The sequence below is a fragment of the Dermacentor variabilis genome, chromosome 3 (assembly GCF_050947875.1).
Source record: "Dermacentor variabilis isolate Ectoservices chromosome 3, ASM5094787v1, whole genome shotgun sequence".
NCBI classification, from domain to species: domain Eukaryota; kingdom Metazoa; phylum Arthropoda; class Arachnida; order Ixodida; family Ixodidae; genus Dermacentor; species Dermacentor variabilis.
The window spans coordinates 216864685-216885019 of record NC_134570.1 but is presented as its reverse complement, the minus strand read 5'-3'; the positions used below and the strand labels follow the sequence as shown (position 1 = coordinate 216885019).

General features: G+C 48.8%; 1 protein-coding gene across 3 annotated transcripts in view; it reads right to left on the bottom strand.

The window, feature by feature from the left end:
• LOC142576639 (galactosylceramide sulfotransferase-like) overlaps nt 1-20335 on the bottom strand; it is a 181004-nt gene that overhangs the window by 45681 nt on the left and 114988 nt on the right. For all 3 annotated transcript variants that reach the window (XM_075686852.1, XM_075686851.1, XM_075686853.1), the window contains one exon: nt 14633-14852. In XM_075686852.1, the coding sequence (XP_075542967.1) occupies nt 14633-14852 (220 nt within the window). The remainder of the gene's footprint in view (nt 1-14632; nt 14853-20335) is intronic.

The following is a 20335-nucleotide window of genomic DNA, read 5'->3' as shown; positions in this document are numbered from 1 at the left end:
ACTGTTATAATAAAGGTATATCGTCACCCATTGAAAACTCGTCGTTGATATGTTCAGCCGCCGCTGATGGCAGTTGAATGCCAAGGTAAGAATAGAATATGTTTTCGGTGCGTCTATGGGGCCGTTTGGTCTTCGCGTAGGTCTGTCAAGCCTTTCTTCTACAATTTCATTTCAAAGGGCTCGCCTCAATGGTGGGAAGCATCTGATTTACTCATCATTCTTCACCTGCAACTTCTCGCTTACTCGGATGAGAGAGCGCTCCACTTTCCTGGAGAACACCTTCAGAGTTCAAGAAAACAGACTAGTGGGCAAGTTGGTATCGCATGTTAACAGTTTTTAGCGCAAAGAAATGCACGACACGAGAGAAGGCACACAGAACATAGCGCTGCAAACAACTGGCGCTTTATTGCACTTGGTCACAGTTTAATATTGACACGTGTACTTGTCTTTATCGGGCGACACGTTTCACCGCCTAACAAATGTTATCGCACAGCGCAGGACGCGCCTGCATGTTTCGGAAGTTTCTGGAATGTTATCGATATTTCTATGCGCTGTCTGCTGTCGCCGAGCCTTGCGTAATCTGATTGCATGTATGCGCAACGCGAATGCTGTAGAACTTTGTGGAAGGCACGCGGGTACCAGCGATTACTCTGGAACATTCGACGACTGATGTATAAGAGCCGACGCGCTTGACCCGCTGATGTGATTTTCGACGATCGCCGAGTGTGTTCGCCGCTATCGTTGTTCTTTGAGTGTTGCCTGCTTTTGAGTGCACAAGTTCGCCCAATAAAACACCAGTTTCTATACTCATAGTCTGGCTGCCTTCGTCACCGTCACTACTACGTGACATCTGGTGGAGGTGCTTTGCGTTCATGTGCCGGACGCCCCCGACAAGCCGTAATCAAAGCCCGGACCGCAAAGACAACACCAACGTCGTCTCGGAACATCGAGCAAGCCGCCGGCTACAACAGCTGCCCCCGGAACACGGAATTCTACCAGAGACGACCAAGAAGATCGTCTGAGAAGATCGTCCAGACACGAGCAATAATACAGCCCCAATGGCAGCCTCAGCGGCCCCACTAGTACTGCAGCAGCCCAGGGAACCACCAACGTTCCGCGGTTCCACATTTGAGGACCCGGAAAGCTGGCTGGAGACGTATGAGAGGGTCGCTACGTTTAACAGTTGGGAGAGTGACGACAAGCTGCGGCATGTCTATTACGCATTGGAAGACGCCGCCAGGACCTGGTTCGAGAATCAAGAAGCCACCTTAACGACGTGGGACCTGTTGCGAAGCGGCTTCTTCCAAACGTATACAAGCGTCGTGAGAAAAAAGCGAGCCTAGGCTCTACTAGAAACCAGAGCGCAGCTGCCAAATGAGACGATCGCGATCTTCGCAGAGGACATAGCCCGACTTTTCAGGCACGCCGAACCGGAAATGTCGCGGGAGAAAAAAGTCCGCTTCCTGATGGGGGGCGTCAAGCAAGAACTTTTCACCGCACTTATTCGTAACCCACCGAAGACTGTAGCTGAGTTTTCTGCAGAGGCATCGACGGTCGAGAAAACTCTGGAAATGCGCACCCGGCAATAAAACCACCAGGGGCTCACGCCGCAGTACGCTATCGAAGTACTGGGTTCCGACGACCTTCAAGAAACCACCATCAGGGCCATTGTGCGCGAAGAACTGCGGAAGGTCCTGCCTTCGTCGCAGCCTCAAGTGGCTTCGATCGCCGATATCGTGAAAGATGAGGTTCAGCAAACGCTTGGAGTTCCTGAGGTGCAACCTCAATTACCGCAGCCCCTGCCAGAAGCGATGACCTACGCCGCCGTCGCAAGCAGTCGATTCCCCCCTCCGCGAGCGCGCCAGGGCTCTGTAACGCCACAATTCCGTGTTCCGCCGCCAGTACGCCCACCCGTAACCCAGCGCACACACGCGAGGAAGACGGACATTTGGCGCGCCCCCGAGCACCGCCCGCTCTGTTACCACTGCGGCGAAGCCGGCCATGTGTACGGCCGATGCCCATACCGCCACTTGGGACTTAAGGTTCGGCGTCAACGCGCCACGTCCATAGCTAGGGGAGCGCCCACGTGACATCGCCGATTACCCAGCCGCCACTGAGTGTAACTCTAGACGACCGTCCCGTTCGCCGTCACCAGGCCACTACCTGTCGCCGCAACGCCGTCCATACACTGGTCCAGCCCGGGCCCGGTCCGTAAGCCCATATCCGCGGAAAACTAACAGCACCAACCGATGGGGGTGCGGTTGCTGTTCGTCGAACTGACGAAGATCCTCCGCCGCCGACGAGGACACCCAAAAGACTATCTCGATGACATAAGAACGACGACACACCGCCGTCCCGACGAATATTTATATTTATATTTGGGGTTTTACGTGCCAAAACCACTTTCTGATTATGAGGCACGCCGTAGTGGAGGACTCCGGAAATTTTGACCACCTGGGGTTCTTTAACGTGCACCTAAATCTAAGCACACGGGTGTTTTCGCATTTCGCCCCCATCGAAATGCGGCCGCCGTGGCCGGGATTCGATCCCGCGACCTCGTGCTCAGCAGCCCAACACCATAGCCACTGAGCAACCACGGCGGGTGTCCCGACGAAGTCTGGCAGCAAAGAACACGCTGATGAAAGACGACCTAACGACGCGACGTTCCAGCCACAAGGCAACGTGACGCAGCCGTGATCCGACGCCAAGACCTACCTGTAACGCAAGACAAAGAACCATCGACCTCGACGTGCTTCTCGACCGCCACGCAGTCCCCGCCTTAGTCGACACAGGGGCCGATTACTCCTTCATGAATGGACACATCGCCGCCCAGTTGAAGAAGGTTAAGACTGCGTGGGAAGGCTCTCAAATTCGGACCGCTGGAGGACACATTACGCCACCTGGAATCTGCACGGCAAGAATTAGCGTTCATGACCGGACTTACCCTGCCACCTTCGTTATCCTCCAACAGTGTTCACGAGACGTCATTCTTGGCATGGACTTCCTGAACCAGCACGGCGCAATCATCGACCTAAAGTCGAAGTCGATAACGCTGTCGGAAGATCGAGCGAAGCCGCTGGAGAGCTCTCGTAGTCACCATGCCTTCAGTGTGCTCGAAAATCAAGTCCGCATCCCGCCCTGCTCCAGCATTATTATTTCCGTCGGCACCGAAACACCCACTGACGTAGAAGGCATCATCGACGGCGATCAACATCTCCTGCTCGACCGTGACATTTGCGTCGCAAGAGGGATCGCTCGACTCCACGGAGGGAAAGCGGAAGTGATGCTAACCAAATGCAGCCAAGGTTTCAAGCACACCAGCAAGGGAACGACAATCGTGTACGTCGATGAAATTGTAGAAACGAGCAACGCCTTGGTCCTCTCAGATTCTGCCCCAGCTACGCCGCCGACCAAAGTCCCCGGACCAGACTTCGACGTAAATGCAAATCTCCCAATGAGCAAGCAGCAAGAGCTCAGAAGTCTTCTCCGACGATACAAGGACTGCTTTTCGACGTCATCGAGGATTCTACAAACACCAGTAGCAAAGGATCGCGTAATAACCGAAGAGTACACTCAACGTCTCCGCCAGAGCCCTTCGACGCGAGAACGTGAAGCTATTAGACAAGAAGTCGACGAAATGCTCCGCGACATCATCCAGCCGTTGAATAGCCCGTGGGCATCTCCTATTGACCTGGCGAAGAAAAAGGACGGAACCCTACGTTTCTGCGTCGATTATCGTCGACTGAACAAGATCAAGAAGAAGGACGTATACCCCCTTCCACGGATAGACGACGCATTGGATCGGCTCTGCAACGCTAAATACTTCTCGTCGATGGACCTCAAGTCTGGCTACTGGCAAATGGAAGTCGACGAGAGAGATTGCGAAAAGACCGCCTTCATCACGTCAGATGGCCTTTACGAGTTCAAGGTCCTGCCATTCGGACTGTGCTCGGCGCCTGCAACGTTCCAGAGCGTCATGGACACGGTGTTAGCAGGATCGAAGTGGCAAACTTGTCTTGTTCACATGGATGACGTCGTCGTCTTCACCGGAAATTTTTACGACCACCTTAGGCAGCTGGCGACAGTACTAGAGGCCATAAAATCATCAGGGCTCACTCTGAAGCCGGAAATGTGCCGCTTCGCTTACGATGAGCTTCTCTTCCTAGGCCACGTCATCAGCAAATCCGGAGTACGCCCCAACCTGCAGAAAACAGTTGCCATCGCAAAGTTCCCGCAGCCTATCGACAAGAAGGCAGTGCGTAGATTCCTTGCCATGTGTGCGTACTACAGGCGAATTATCAAGGACTTTTCGCGCATCGCTGAGCCGCTAACGCATCTAACCAAATCTGATGTCGAGTCCAAGTGGCAAACGTCGCAAGCCGACGCATTTCAAGGACTAAAACGACGCATGCAGTCGCCGCCGGTACTTGCACATTTCGACGAAGACGCCGATACCGACAACCACACTCGGTGCCGTCCTAGTCCACAGGAAAGACGGACATGAACGGGTGTATCTTATGCGAGCCGGTCGCTTTCAAAAGCGGTAGGCAATTATTCTACGAGTGAAAATGAATGCCTCGCCATCATTTGGGCTACAGGAAAATTACGCCGTTACCTATATGGCAGGCCATTCAAAGCCGTCAGCGACTATCACGCGTTGTGTTGGCTAGCTAACTTAAAAGGCCCTTCAGGACGGCTGGCGAGGTGGAGCCTCAGACTGCAAGAATATGACGTCACGGTAATCTACAAGTCCGGACGAAAACACTCTGACGCCGACTGCCTATCACGCGCCCCCATCGATTACACGTCGCAAGACGACGAGGATGACGACGCCTTCCTCGGAATAGTAAACGCGGAAGACTTCACTAAACAGCAACGAGCAGACCCGGAGCTAAAAGGCCTTGTCGAGTGTTTGGAAGGGAACACCGACGTAGTACCTAGGGCATTTAAGCGCAGATTGTCGTCGTTCACGTTACAAAACAACCTGTTCGAAAAGAACTTATCACCAGTCCGCGCCAGCTACCTTCTTGATGTTCCGTCAGCGCTGCGTCCAGAAGTACTGCACGCCCTACATGACGATCCAAACGCTGGGCAACTCGGATTCTCCAGAACGCTGTCGAGGATACAGTATTACTGGCCGCGTCTGACCACCGACGTCACCCGTTACGTCAAGACACGCCGAGACTGTGAGCGACGCAAGACACCACCGACAAGGCCAGCAGGATTACTACAGCCGATCAAACCTTCTTGCCGACCATTTCAGCAGATTGGGATGGATTTGTTGGGACCGTTTCCGGCGTCAACATCTGCAAATAAGTGAATCATCGTAGCGACAGACTACCTCACCCACTTCGTTGAAACTAAAGCTCTACCAAAAGGCAGTGCAGCCGAAGTGGCGAAATTTTTCGTCGAGAACATCCTGCTGCGATATGGTGCCCCAGAAGTCCTTAGCACCGACAGAGGAACGGCCTTTACCGCAGAGCTCACCCAAGCCATTCTCTAATACAGCCATACAAGGCACAGGAGGACAACTGCCCACCACCCGCAGACGAATGGTCTCACGGAGCGCCTGAAGAAGACCCTCGCCGACATGCTAGCAATGTACGTCGACGTCGAGCACAAGACGTGGGACGTGGTCCTGCCTTATGTAATCTTTGCTTACAACACGGCGGCACAAGAAACAACACAGATTACGGCGTTTAAGCCTGTTTTTCGGCAGGAACCCTACGACGACGCTCGACGCCATGCTGCTACACGTCACTGACGAAGCATATATTGAGCCGAAGAAGCCCAACAGCTCGCCCACCTACGGATCAAGAACCAGCAGCGTACCGTCCGCCTACACTACAACCTCCGACGACGCTTCGTCGAGTACCATGTATGGGTTTGGACCCCAATACGTCGACGAGGACTCAGTGAGAAACTATTGCGACGCTATTTCGGACCCTACAAGATCATCCGACGTGTGTGCGAACTGGACTATGAGGTCGTGCCAGACGGCATTTCGAATTCACAGGGGCGCCGGCACGATCCGAAGTGGTCCACGTTGTGCGTCTGAAGCCCTTTTACGCAAGCTGACGAACTTCCTTATTTTGTTGTTTTCTTCACTACGAGTGCTTTTCTTTATTACTTTCGTTTGTTTGCAGCATCGGGTCGATGCTCTTTAAGAGGGGGGTATCGACACATGTACTTGTCTTTAGCGGCCGACACGTTTCGCCGTCTAACAAATGTTATCGCACAGCTCAGGACGCGCCTGCACGTATCTGAAGTTTCTGGAATGTTATCGATATTTCTATCCGCTGTCTGTTGTCGCCGAACCTTGCGTAATCTGATTGCATGTATGCGCGACGCGAATGGTGTAGAACATTGTGGAAGGCATGCGGGTCCCAGAGATTACTCTGGAACATTCGACGACTGATGTAGAAAAGTTGACGCGCTTGACCCGCTGATGAGATTTTCGACCATCGCCGAGTGTGTTGGCCGCTATCGTTGTTATTTGAGCGCAGCCTGCTTTTGAGGGCAAAAGTTAGCCCAATAAAACGCCAGTTTCTATAATCACAGTTTGGCTGCCTTCTTCACCGTCACTACTACGTGACCAATATATAGCACCGCACAATAAAAGACGGAGAGGCATACGGAAAAGAAACATCCTGGTGGCTCCTAGGCGAAGAAAACGGGTCCAATAACGCTGGAGAAACTTTTGTTATGACGTTGGGAATATGGGCAAGTAGCCTTGGCATGTTAGAGGTCTCGACACCGGACACCAAGTCCAATGGCTTCACGTCTGCATCCAGTGCATGGGCGTAACTTCTCCCACGTCGATCGACAATTTCCTACATGCGATCAGCGGAACGCGGTGACCACGGATCTGGAAGGTCACTCTGGCCTAGGAGGGACGAAGTACGGGCGTGACGCCCGACGACTTCACGCCTGCGCCTGGAACACCGGTGAACTCCTTCCTTCACACTGGCTTCTTCTGCGCCGAGCCCAATTGTTTCTTTTTCTCTTTTGGTACTGCCATGTAAGCCACTCATTGGCCAAACGCTGCATATTTTGAATTCATGCCTTGTGCCCCCTTTGTTCTCGTCGTCATCGCATGGCTGACCTACTCCGATTACGGCACTCGCGCTTTTGACACATCACAAATGTCCCCTATTCACGTTTCCTGGATGTATGAGCCAAGTGCGGAAGCAGTTCTTCCTTTCAATTCTGCCCACTCGAAGAGGGGCATCACCAATCTTTGGTTTTCGAACACCCTCAAGAGGTCCTGCCCTCATGCATTGCGTTGTAGCTTCGCACAACGTGTGGGGCGTCTGGTAGACGCTGGCTACCCAAATACTTGCTCTCTGCGGTCGTCTACAAGTTTCTAAAGGTCAGTCAAACGAGGCGACAAGCCTGAAAAGCGTGATAGCTCTTTAAAGAGCGAAGTGTCCGTTTTACCCTACGTTCACAAGTTTTCTCACAGGCTAAAGAAGATTGTTCAGCGCGCTAGTCTTTTTCCCACCAGAGAAGCTGCAAAAACTATGAAAACAAGTTAACGTGCCTCGTGCTAACATGTCCTCGTGTTCTATTCAGGGCAGGAGCCCTATAACGTACAACTATTCCAATCTCTTCTTATTTGCAATCTCCTGACGTCAAATTTACGTAACCGGCGACGCATGCATCGGGCTAGGGCTCGCAGAGTTGTCAGAACAACCCAATCAACGGCTCTCCTCGTTTTTAGGAGGTCACCTTTGTTTGCTTTCAAACGAATTACACTGCTTGCATTGATGGTGTTTTATTATCTCATTGGATGACTAGAACCGAAGAGCACGCTCCAGGGGACAGGGCTTTGATGAGGCTGAAGCAGCGCAGTGAAAATACACAACCGTATGAGCAGGGTAGTGCTAGCGTCTGCGATTGGTCCGCTTGCCTTTACTTAGCTTGCTGTGGCTGGTGGAAAATCGCGGCGGCGTGTAATGGAAGGTTAAGAATGCCAGTAAAACGGACGTTCACCAAAGAAGAGTCGGCAGAGTGACGTCATACACGTGCGAAAGGCCTGTATAATGTTATACTGCCAGGCAAGTTTTATTATGCGTAAATAAGTCCATGCTATGCAGCAGGTGCGAGTGCCTGAGCAAGCGGCGGGTTTCTATTCCTTTTGGAACGGGGCAGTCTCGGGCTATTGAGAAACAAAAACATTTTTGTTCGGCGTAATAATGAATCTTTACCGCGTGCACGTCATTTGGTGCGGTGTATTTTTGTGGTTCTGTGAGGTCGCGTGACGGACAGGCGAAGTGGGCGCAGCCAGAAATCTATTGACCACTACCAGAGCGTTCACGGCGAAAAGGCGTGGCATCTGAAATAATTATTTTTCTTTTGTTTGGTATAATCAAGCATTTTCAGTGTTTAGATGCCATATCAGATGGGGAGCTATGGCGGTTTTCGTGAGGTCACCTGATATTCAGCTGAAACGGGGCTGGCCCGAAAATATTTTGGAGGACTGCTGGCAGAATTGGAACAGAACAGTGTGAAATACCTTTACGTTATGGCGCACAAGTTCACGTTTTGTCCTCTGCGCAGTGGAGGTCGGTTAGTCAGTCCCACTGATGTGTAGAAAATGATATGTCGGGCAGACCAGGCGACACTCAGTAACACTCAGTAAAGCTTTAATATATAATGCATTATTCGCCTCCCATATACCGTATTGCCGTTTAATATGGGGTTTAACAATTAAATCCAACATTAAAAAAATGTTACTACTCCAAAAATATCTTGCAGATTACTGTAAACTTACCATATTTATTTATTTATTTGTTTCTTTATTTGTTTTTTTATTTACTTATTTATTTATTTATTTACACATACTGCAGCCCCTGCTGGGGCTATAGCAGGAGTGGATAATACACTATAATACAAGAAAAAAATACAATAGGCAACAAAGAAAGTTTAGGCGTAGTGTTGAGGGAGTACAAACAATAATTCATTTAATGGGAGAGAACGGTTGGTTCCTCGTTGCGAATTCCATGTTTCAATTGTTTTAGGGAAAAAGCTATACTTAAAAGTATTAGTGCGTGCAAAAAATGGTGTAATGTTAGGCGCGTGATGTCTCCTACTAGAAGAAATTTTTGCGAAGGTGATATATTCATTACTGGAGAGGCGACAAGATCAGTGAATAATGCCATGAAAAAATTTGAAAGAATTAACGTGTCGCTATTCGGCGAGAGATGTCAGGTTAAGTGAGGACATGACTGACGATGGTGAGAACTGGTGGTCATAACGTCGGTGGACAAATCTAATGGAGTTCCTTTGTATGGCCTCAACTCTGCCTATTTCGTACTGCTTGTAGGGATTCCAAACGATACTACCATACTCAAGTATAGGGCGAGCAATAGTTTTATATAACAGTAATTTAGTGTCGCGCGGAGAATTAGACAGCGTACGACGTAAATAACCGAGTTTTTGTAGAGCTTTAGTCGTAATGGAATCAATGTGCTTTGACCAGGACAGGTTAGTGGTGGACGTGAGACCAATATATTTATATTAAGAAACGCGTTGAATTAAATTATCATTAAATCCGTAGCTGAAAAGGAACGGGTTAGCTTTATCAGAGAAGGACATAACGACAGTCTTACGGAAGTTAATATTTATTTGCCATGTTTCACACCATTTAGAAAATCTGACGAATGATTCACTAAGGCGAACATGCTCAGAGGGAGATGAAATGATGTCATACAATACGCAGTCATCTGCATACATTCGAATTTAAGATGAGTTCTCGCATGGCAAATCATTAATATATAGTAAGAAAAGTAGAGGTCCGAGGACCGAGCCTTGAGGGACGCCTGATGACACATGCACCACCGAAGAATTGATAGAATTAAAGCTTACGAATTGAGTGCGGTGAGGCAAAAAACTTTCTATCCAGTTCACTAATTGAGGGTTGTTAAGAATGGCATTTAGTTTAGACAGTAGTTTTGAGTGAAATACGGTATGGAAAGCTTTGAAAAAATCTATGAATATTGCGTCAATTTCAAATCCCTTATCCAGGTTAGAAGCTATGTCATGCGTGAAATCGACAAGTTGTGTTATGGTGCTGAAACCGCGTCTGAATCCATGTTGTACAATAGAGAGAATGTTATTTGATTCAAGGAATTCCATAATGTGTTTGTATATTATATGCTCTAGTATTTTGCATGAATATGGTGTTAAAGATATTGGCCGGTAGTTAGAAAGATGCTGCTTACTACCTGACTTATGTAACGGAAACACCTTAGCCATCTTCCATGATGAAGGTACTATGCCGAAAGTTAGTGATTTATTGAAGATAAGAGTAAGGTATTGTGAAGTCCATAAGGCATACCGAACGAGAAACAAATTCGGGATTCCATCAGGCCCTTCACTTTACTTTGTATCATGATTTAGTATGAAGTTTAAGACACCTTCTGTACTAACTAAGATATCATTAATGGGGCAAGTCGGATGAATGTTTGGAATAGGAGGAACAATATGATTATCGCAAGTAAAAACGGACTTAAAGTATGCGTTGAAAGCGTTGGAGATTAATAGTGAATCACTAGTCATTTCGTTCTTCACACATAAGGATGTACAAGAGCTGTCACGAGCAAAAATGGATCCCCAGAATTAATGCGGGTTACTTTTCAACAAAAGCGGTAGCTGCACGCTATAAAAGAAATCTTTGGCTGATTAGGTTTTTTACAAAGATCCTGCTTCGCCTTAGCTAACCTAGCAGTGTGTACGGGGTTATGGGAGTCCTTCAAGCGTCTAAGCCTGCAAACAAGACGTTACAGATGTAGTATATCTCTGTTCATCCAAGGAATTTTAGTATTTTTCTTTTTTGTTTTGATGGGAATGAAGTGTTCGATGCATGACATGACAATATGTTCAAAATATGTCACGAGAACATTCACGTCACTTGGTATGCTGAGCCAATGTATCTAAAATAGAGGTGTCGTCAGCGTCACTGAAATCGCGAAATGTAGTAAGAACGAAGGATGGTTTAGGAACAACACACGGAAGGGAAACAAAAACAGCCTTATGATCAGAAATGCCTTCTACCACTTCACAAGTGTAATCATTCACGGTGAGGCTCGAGCTAAGAAAGACCAAGTCCAAAAGAGCATTCTGCCTGGTAGGCTCGCAAACGATCTGATTATGCAGAGCACATGACAACTGCAGAGCACATGACACCTGTCTGAAAAATATAATCTTCCTAAAATTTAATAAATGTATACCCAAAAGCTATTAAAGCAATATTATTTCACTTATCGCCGACATTGCAAGCTGTTTGCTCAAATAGCAAATTGCAACAGTGCCAACCTGCGCGACTTACTCGTTACCCACAAATGTGGAAAGTTCGCCGGCCCCGAGCTAATTAAAGCCATCGATTGCTTCAGTGTCGCCTACCTAAACTTCTGAATAATTTCCACGATACGGTGATAAAAATTTGAAACCTAGCTACGTCAGAATTCATATTCTCACGGACCGGCACCCGTAGTCACCCCTAGTTCCACCACTCGCTAATACATTTTACAGCTTCATTATCCTGACCACATCTTCTTCACCTATTTCTTATTTAATTCATTTTATTCTATATTATCATCTTCAACTTTGCATTATATACATTTTTTTATTTCTAGTGCATTTTAATCCACATTGTTCTGTTACCCTGTGAAAGTGCTTCAGAACTACTTCTGAATTATTTTAATTTTCAAGCTACAACATCATTTTAAAGTTTGCATTATGTACATTTCTATATTCTGTGTATTGGAATCCATATTCCTCAATACATACTTATCTGTTGCCTTGTGAAAGTGCTACAGAACTATGCAAACATGTGCATATGCCTATTAATGTTGCTGCTTTTACAGGGGCCGAGAGCTCCTGAAGGTGCTTTCATGTAGCTTTTGCCTCCACCTCCTCCATCCTAGAGAATGGGAAATGAATGAATGAATGAATGAATGGTCTCAACTGCAGGCTGCGTGAGCGCCTAAATAATGTGCTCAAGATGGTGCAGGGCAGTCTCGGCCTTCGCTGCCGGGAGTGTGGCTGCATGCCCCTTTTTGATCAGTGCGTTGAAATGGCGAGGCCCAGGTCCCAGTTATCACGTTAAATAAGAGAAAAAGAAGCAAAATGCAAGCTTGTTTACCGCTGGGTAAGCACCCCTTCTATCGGGCCATCGCGTCTTGAGCATTTATACTTGAACGGGTTGTAGGCAATCTGGGGCACATGATATAAGCGAACTGACTCATCTTTATTATCCCTGGTTTTGCTATTGTTTAGGCCCCTGCATATGCATACTGTTCTCGAAAATAAAATCAGAAGTCAGCGCTATCTTCATCCCCTATGCGCCATTCGTTCGCTGCGCAAAATACCGCTATGAACCACCTCGCCCAAGCTGCCACTCTTCTGGGCTCTGACAGTGCGGGCCATTATACTACTGAGCATAAAATGCTTGTACAAACGTTGTCGCTGACGCTCTTTCTCGTGAGCCAGTTTCTTCTGAAGCGCTCGTAGACCCTGAACACATCTCGACGGTAACCACAGCATAGTCAACAGCTATTTACGCTGGGGCACGCTAACCACTAAAGAGGAACTTCTTGGAGCACAGCAGAACGACGGGTTTGGTAACAAGGTGTCGGCAAAGATGGAAGAACATAGACCAGTAGACACAGGAACTGGCGTTGACAGCGACTGCTAAACTCTTGGCGAGGGAGGCTTGCTGTTGCGCTACATCCCTCAGGCGCACTTTGAAACAATGACTGCTCATTTTGTGTTGTGGTACCAGGAAAGCTACCTATGTCCTTCATAAATTATTACTACATGACAGCACAATAACCGGCCATTCATTGGGAGCAACGCTTAAGAGATAATGTGTCGTTTGAGCACATGGCCTAGAATGAAGCAAGACGGACTTCGCTACATTCGTTCACGTCAAGTCTTCCAGAAAACTACGCTACGCGGCGGGCTCCCGTACGGCAGCATGAAGTCCATTTAGAGTACATCGCTATGACATATTTGAAGCATGTTACGTCATGGGCCCCTTCCCGAAGAGCCCCCGCCATAACGAGTCCTTGTTGGTATGAACAGGCCACTTTACGAAGTTGGCCGAACCGTTTCCCTCGCGCAGGTTGACTTCACCGAAAGTATCGGAGTGCGTCCTTGTAATGTTCACCAGGTTTGGTTTTGCAGCACAACTGATCACGCACAACGCGACGTATTTCAGCAGCAAGGCATTCACACAATGCTGCCAATGGAAGACCAATGGAATTCGTCACATTCCTACATCTGTGTACCATCATCGACCCAACATACATCACGGAAAGGATGAACCGCATCTAAAGACGACACTTGTCGTGCAAATGGATTCGCACAAGGACTGGAACTTCAAGCTTCCGGACATGCTCTTCGCTACTAGAACAGGCAACCTTGCCACTAGCTTCCGAAGATAAAGCCCCTCTGTTTCCCTTCTCGTTTATTCATGGGGAGGCTAACGAATCTGGCAGCATTGAAGCCAATTGGTAGCACACGAGGGATTATTAGGCGCGTGCCTGCTCTCATAAGTGCACGTAATATATGACACCATGGCCCTTGCGCCCAAAAACTCAAAATTCATCATGATCATCGTAAGTGACACCATCAACTCAACACTGACTGTAGTATACTTGCATATATGGCAAACATCTTGCGTAATCCAACTCCATTCCAAACTGCTAACGGTTGAAATTTTTCTTATTTTCCTGTAACCTCTGATGTAGCACAGGAATCGGGTTTAGTATTGTTCCTTACGTCTATTAATGACTTCACGCATACTAATAATCCCTGAACTAGAGCATTTTCATTGGTCTGCGTTATTTACAGTCATCATCCCCGTAACAGTATCATACTGCAATAAGACCTTAATGAAGTGTCCTCCTCGTGCAGATAGAGAAACGTGCGACATAATCCAAATAAACAGAAGGTATTGAGAGTTTCCCGTTACAATAATTCTGCTCGCATTCCGAATTGCATTATTGACTGCTCTGTTTTATAAAAATGTCTCGTGTTAAAAATATTCAGGCGTAATATTACCTGTAATTTCTTTTGCAAATTCATGTCAACTAGTTTACCAGTTGACAATCTTTATTTCGTCTTCAGCCCTTACAAACAAGAAAGACAAAATGCTAGGACCGGAGCAAACATACGCTTTGCCAACAGCTTCACAAGGTCTCCAGCCCTTATTGTAATTGGAAGCAGACATTTAAAGAAAACTAAAGAGCGGCAACCAGCACATATCGGTCAGTTGGATATCTACGTAGGTATTTTCATATATTACCTTCCTTACTTAAACTCCTCCTCCTCTGCGCCCGTCGTTGGGCTCTTCTCGTCCATGTTGCCATTGCACAGCACCTTACTTAACTATAATACCTTGATTCGATCGAAGCACGAGTACGCCAATTCCGTTCGTGATCTCGGTTTTGACAGTCTCGTCAGTATTTTCAAGAAATACTTTCGCACTTTTGTGTTATCCTTGTCTAGAGCGCTTGGAAACATCAGTTCTCGTAAAAGCATGTCAGGCACAGTTGGCCATAAAATAGCTTTATTAGACTTTGTGACATGTGTACTTGCGCGGTAAGCATGAAGCTGTGAATACCTTTTGTGGGTCGAAAAGCGTTGATGTACTGTGCTGAAAATGAGCGGCTGAATTTGGGAGGGCCAAGATGAGACCCTCCTCAGCAGCGTATCGCAGAAGAATGTTGAACACGGTTGAGCTGCCCGCTTTGTGCATCTTCAGGAATACTACGCTGCGTGCAGGGTGGCAGGAGGATGGTTGACGAGGTGAAGACTTGTTTCCGGATTCAACCCGCTTTGCTCTACAGGAGAGAAAAACCAACATTAGTGACTTACAAGGCAAATGGCATTTTTCAACTATAGCGAGTGCGCGGTTTCGCAAGAAAATATTTTTTATCATTTCTGAGATAGTTGAAATAGGCAGCCTTTTAACATATCCTGTAACCCCCTGTAAAATCAAATTATTGTGCTCGGTCATCAATTTAGCAAGAAACATAACTGTATGATGCTAATAATTTTATATGTTAATGTTTGAGTTTTGACAGGCACTGTCGCACATCAAGAGACTTCACCCGGCACCACTTATGGCCATGCTGACCAATACGCGGCACATGGGTAGAATCTTCCGAATCTTTTTTTTTAACTGCTTGAGCGCCTCAGTCTTGTAAGGCGCTGCCCCGTGGATGCATCGAATGCTCCGATCGCTATCGCAGTATTACTTGCGCACCCCTGGCGTGTGGCTATACAACGACCATGTGCGAGCGTATCCAGGGTTGTCATATTGTCACGCAGTAGTGACGGTAAAGAGCACAGTAGTAATAGTGTGAATAACGACACTAACTTTTATTGAGCAAACCTGTACCCCCAAACACAGGCTACACTTAGGGCAAAACGATAGAGGTGGGCACAGTCGGGCGATCGTCGAAATCTGAACAGCGGGTCAAGCGCGGCGGCTTTTATACATCAGTCATGTAAGATCCAGAATAATCGCTGGTGCCCGCGTGACTTCCAGAAAGTTCTACACCATTCGTGTGGCGCATACATGAAATCAGATTACACAAGGTTCAGTGACGATAGACAGCGGATAGAAGCATCGATAACATTCGAGAAACTTCCGCTATTTGCAGGCGCATCCGGCGCTGTGCGATAACATTTGTTAGGCGGTGAAACGTGGTCACGCGATAAAGAAAACCTAGTACACGTGTCAATACCTCCCTCTTAAAAACCATCGTCCCGATGCTGCAAACCAGCGAAAGTAATAGAAACATAGCCATAGTCAAAGAACAAAATAACGAAGTTCGTCAGCGTGCGTAAAAGGCCATATTGAAGATGCACCACGGGGACCACTTCAGATACTGCGCGGCGCCGCTGTGATTGCGAAATGCCGTCTGCCACGACCTCATAATCCAGTTCGCCAATACGTCGGATGATCTTCTATGGTCCGAAATAGCGGCGCAGTAGTTTCTCATTGAGTCCTCGTCGGCGTATCGGGGTACCAACCCAAACACGGTCGCCGGGCTGGTATTCCACGCAGCGCCGTCGAAGATTTTAGTGTCGGCTGTCGGTCCTCTGGTGGTGCTTGATGTGCAGGCTGGCGAGCTGTCGGGATTCTTCAGCGCGCTGGTGATAGGCGGCGACGTCTACATTTCTTTTTTCGTCAGTGACGTGCGGCAGCAGGGCGTCGAGAGTCGTCATCGGGTTCCTTCCGTTATTCAGATTGAACGGCGTCATTTGAGTTGTCTCTTGCACTTTCGTGTTGTAAGCGAAGGCTATGTACGGCAGGACCGCATCCCACATCTTGTGTTCGAAGTCGATGTACATAGGTAGCATAACGGCAAGTCTCGTTCAGCCGCTCCGTAAGGCCATTCGTCTGCGGGTGGTAGGCAGTTACCCTCCTGTGGCTTGTCTGAAGATATTCAGAATGGCTTGGGCGACCTCTGCTGTAAATGCCGTTCCTCTGTCGATGATGGGGACTTCTGGGCCACCACGTCGCAGCAGGATGTTCTCTACGACTGCTCTCACTTCTGCTGCACTACCTTTTGGCAGAGCTTTCGTTTCAGCGAAGCGGGTGAGGTAGTCCGTCGCCACGACGATGCACTTGTTTCCAGATGTTGACAATGGAAAGGGTCCCGACAAATCCATCCCGATCTGCTAAAACAGTCAGCAAGGTGGCTCCATCGGCTGTAGTATTCCCGCTGCCCTCGATCGCGGTATGCTGAGTCGTTGGCCGTCATGGAAAGTCTTGACGTAACGGGCGACGTTGGCGGTAAGGTGCGGCGTGTATTACTTCCCTTATATTCTTGCAAGTGTACGGGAAAATCCGAGGTGTCCGGCTTTCTGATCGTCGTGCAGGGCGTACAGAACATCTGATCGGAGTGCTGCAGGCACAACGAGGAGGTAGTTTGCACGGGCTGGGAAAAAGTTCTTCATCAGGACGTCATTTCTCAAGAAAAATGAAGACAATCCGCTCCTTAATATCCTCGGGACAAATCCGCTCTTGCATTCCATGTACTCAGCAGGGGTTCTTAAATGGGGGTCCGCTCGCTGCTGCTCGGTAATGCGGTCTGTGACTATTGTTGCTAAAAACGCGTCGTCATCTTGGTCATTTTTTGGGCAGCGGGTCCACGGGGGTGCGGGACAGGCAGCCGGCATCAGAGTGTTTTCGTGCTGACTTCTAAATTATCGAATCATTGGCCGACCTACACCGAATCGTTAGGAATCCTTGGCCGACAGGAGGGCGAGGTGGCGGCGGCGGCGTCTGGCGCCTGAATCACGGCGTCATGGGACCCTGGCGCAGACGCATAGGAGTAATCTGGCGACGGAAGTGTATCTTATCGGTTCTGGCTGGGGCTGGGGCAATGGCGGTTGCACTTCAGTAAACCGAAGCGATCGCTGAACCTCTTCTTTGACGATGTCGGTGATTGAGGCCACTTGAGCCTGCAACCTTGGGGAGCGCTTCTGCAGTTCCTCTCGCACGACCTCTATGATGGTCTCGCGCAGGTCGTGACTGTCCACTGGTTATAGTTCGGCCTAGTTCGTTGGGAGCGTGAGTCGGTTGAACTGCCAGTTCCAATCGAGTGTTCTCTGGATAGCTGTAGCCCCGGGAGCAAATTTAGCAACTGTCTTGGGCGGATTGCCTATCGATCCGGCAAAGAGCTCTTGCTTGACACTTCTCATCAAGAAGCGAACTTTTTACACTGCTGGCATGTCGGGGTCGGCGTGTATGAACAGTCGAGTCATCTCCTCCGTGAAGATTGCGATGCTCTCGTTGGGTAGTTGCGCTCATTGGGAACCACAGTCCACAAGAAGTTGCGCTCAACGACAGTGCACTTGGAACAAGGCAGCTACGTCATAGCAGCGCCGGGACACCTACTTGCCAGTTCAAGGATATAAGAACGCTCCGCTACCCGGCCCTCACATAACTGCGGGCAGCTCAGGCATGCGTGTTTCCTGTGAGCAGTTGCGCTAGTTCTGGTCTTCTCTGTTGCAGAAACCTTTATCCGCTGATGGATGACTCTTGCCAGTTCATCAAGTTGGCCCCTACGTGTAATCGATAGTGCACTCCGCGCAGGGTAGCCATGTCATAGCAGCGCAGTGACACCTACTCGCCAGTCCTAGGATAAAAGGACGCTCCGTTACACGCGCCTGCCATAGCCGCAGGCGGCTCAGGCCCGTGTCTTCCCCTAAGCAGTTGCTCCTGTTTTGGTCTTCTCTGCTGCACATACCTTTATCCGCTGTTTGAGAAGTTTATCAAGTTGCGTTCTACGTGTTCATGGATAGCGCACTTCGCACAAAGCAGCTGCGCCATAGGACCGCAGTAAGACCTAGTGGCCAGTTCAGAGAAATAAAGACGCCCCATTGCACGGGCCTGGCATAACTGCAGGCACCTCAGGCACGTGTACTTCAACCGAGCAGTTGCTCCTGTTTTAGTCTTATCTGTTGCAGAAACCTTTATCCGCTGTTTGATAACGCTTAGAAATCCATGTTGGCCACTACGTGTTCATCGATGGCGCATTTCCCACAAGGCAGCTACGTCATAGCAGCGCAGTGGCCCCTGCTCACCAATTATAGTATATAAGAACGCTGCGCTACCCGAGCCTCGTATAACTGCGGGCAGTTCAATAATAATAATAATATTTGGGGTTTTACGTGCCAAAACCACTTTCTGATTATGAGGCACGCCGTAGTGGAGGACTCCGGAAATTTTGACCACCTGGGGTTCTTTAACGTGCACCTAAATCTAAGCACACGGGTGTTTTCGCATTTCGCCCCCATCGAAATGCGGCCGCCGTGGCCGGGATTCGACCCCGCGACCTCGTGCTCAGCAGCCCAACACCATAGCCACTGAGCAACCACGGCGGGTTGCGGGCAGTTCAAGCACGCCTGTTTCCTGAGTGCAGTTGCTCATGTTTTGGACTTCTCTGTTGCAGAAATATTTATCCGCTCTTTTATGACTCTTGGAGGTTCATGAATGGCCCCTAAGTGTTCACCGATAGCGCAATTCGCACAAGGCAGCTACGTCATAGCAGCGCAGCGACACCTACACGTCAGTTCTAGGATATAAGAACGCTCCCTTACCCGGGTCTACCATAATTGCGGGCAGCTGCGGCACGTGTGGTTCCCTCGTGCAGTTGGTCCTGTTTTAATCTTTTCTGTTGCAGAAAATTCATCCACTGCTGGATGACCTTTAGAAGTTCATCAAGTTTGCCACTACGTGACCCATAGCGCACTTCGCACAAGGGAGCTACGTCCCAATCTTTAGGACATAATGACGCTCCATTACATGGGTCTCGCATAACTACGGGCAGCTCAGGCACGTGTGCTGCCCCCGAGCAGTTGCTCATGTTTTTGTCTTCTCTGTTGCAGAAACTTTTACCCGCTGTTTGATGATCCTTACAAGTTCATGAAGTTGGCGATAACATGTTTATCGATAGCGCACTTCGTATAGGGCAGCTACGTCACAGCAGAGCAGGGACACCTGCTCGTCGGTTCTAGGATACAAGGATGCTGCCTTACCCGGGCTTGGCATAACTGGAGGCAGTTAAGGCACATGTGCTTCCCCCGAGCAGTTGTTCATGTTTTAGTCTTCTCTGTTACAGAAACCTTTATCCGCTCATGGATGACGCGTGGCAGTTCATCAAGTTGGTCACTACGGGTTCATCAGTAGCGCACTTCGCAGAAAGCAGCTACGTCATAGCAGCGCAGTGACACCTACTTGCCAGTTCTAGGATATAAGGACGCTCCGTGACTTGGGTCTCGCACAATTGCGGGCAGCTCAGGCACGTGTGCTCCCCCCGAGCAGTTGCTCATGTTTTGGTCTTCTCTGTTGCAGAAACCTTTATCCACTGTTTGATGACCGTTAGAAGTTTATCATATTGGCTACTACGTGTTCATCGATAGCACACTTCGCAGAAGGCAGTTGCGTCATAGGAGTGCAGTGACACCTACGCGCCAGTATTATGATCTAAGGACGCTCCGTTACACGCGCCTTTCATAACTTCGGGCAGCCCTGGCTCGAGTGCTTCCCCCGAGCAGTTGCTCCTCTTTTGGTATTCTCTATTGCAGAAAGCTTTATCCACAGTTTTATCACTCTTAGAAGTTCGTCAAGTTGGCCACTACGTGTTCATCGATAGCGCACTTCCTACAGGGCAGGTGCTTCATAGCAGCGCAGTTTCACCTTCTCGCCAGTTCCAGGATATAAGGACGCTTCGTCAACCGGGCCTGGCATAACTAAGGGCAGCGCAGGCACGTGGGCTTCCTGGGAGAAGTTGCTCATGTTTTGTTC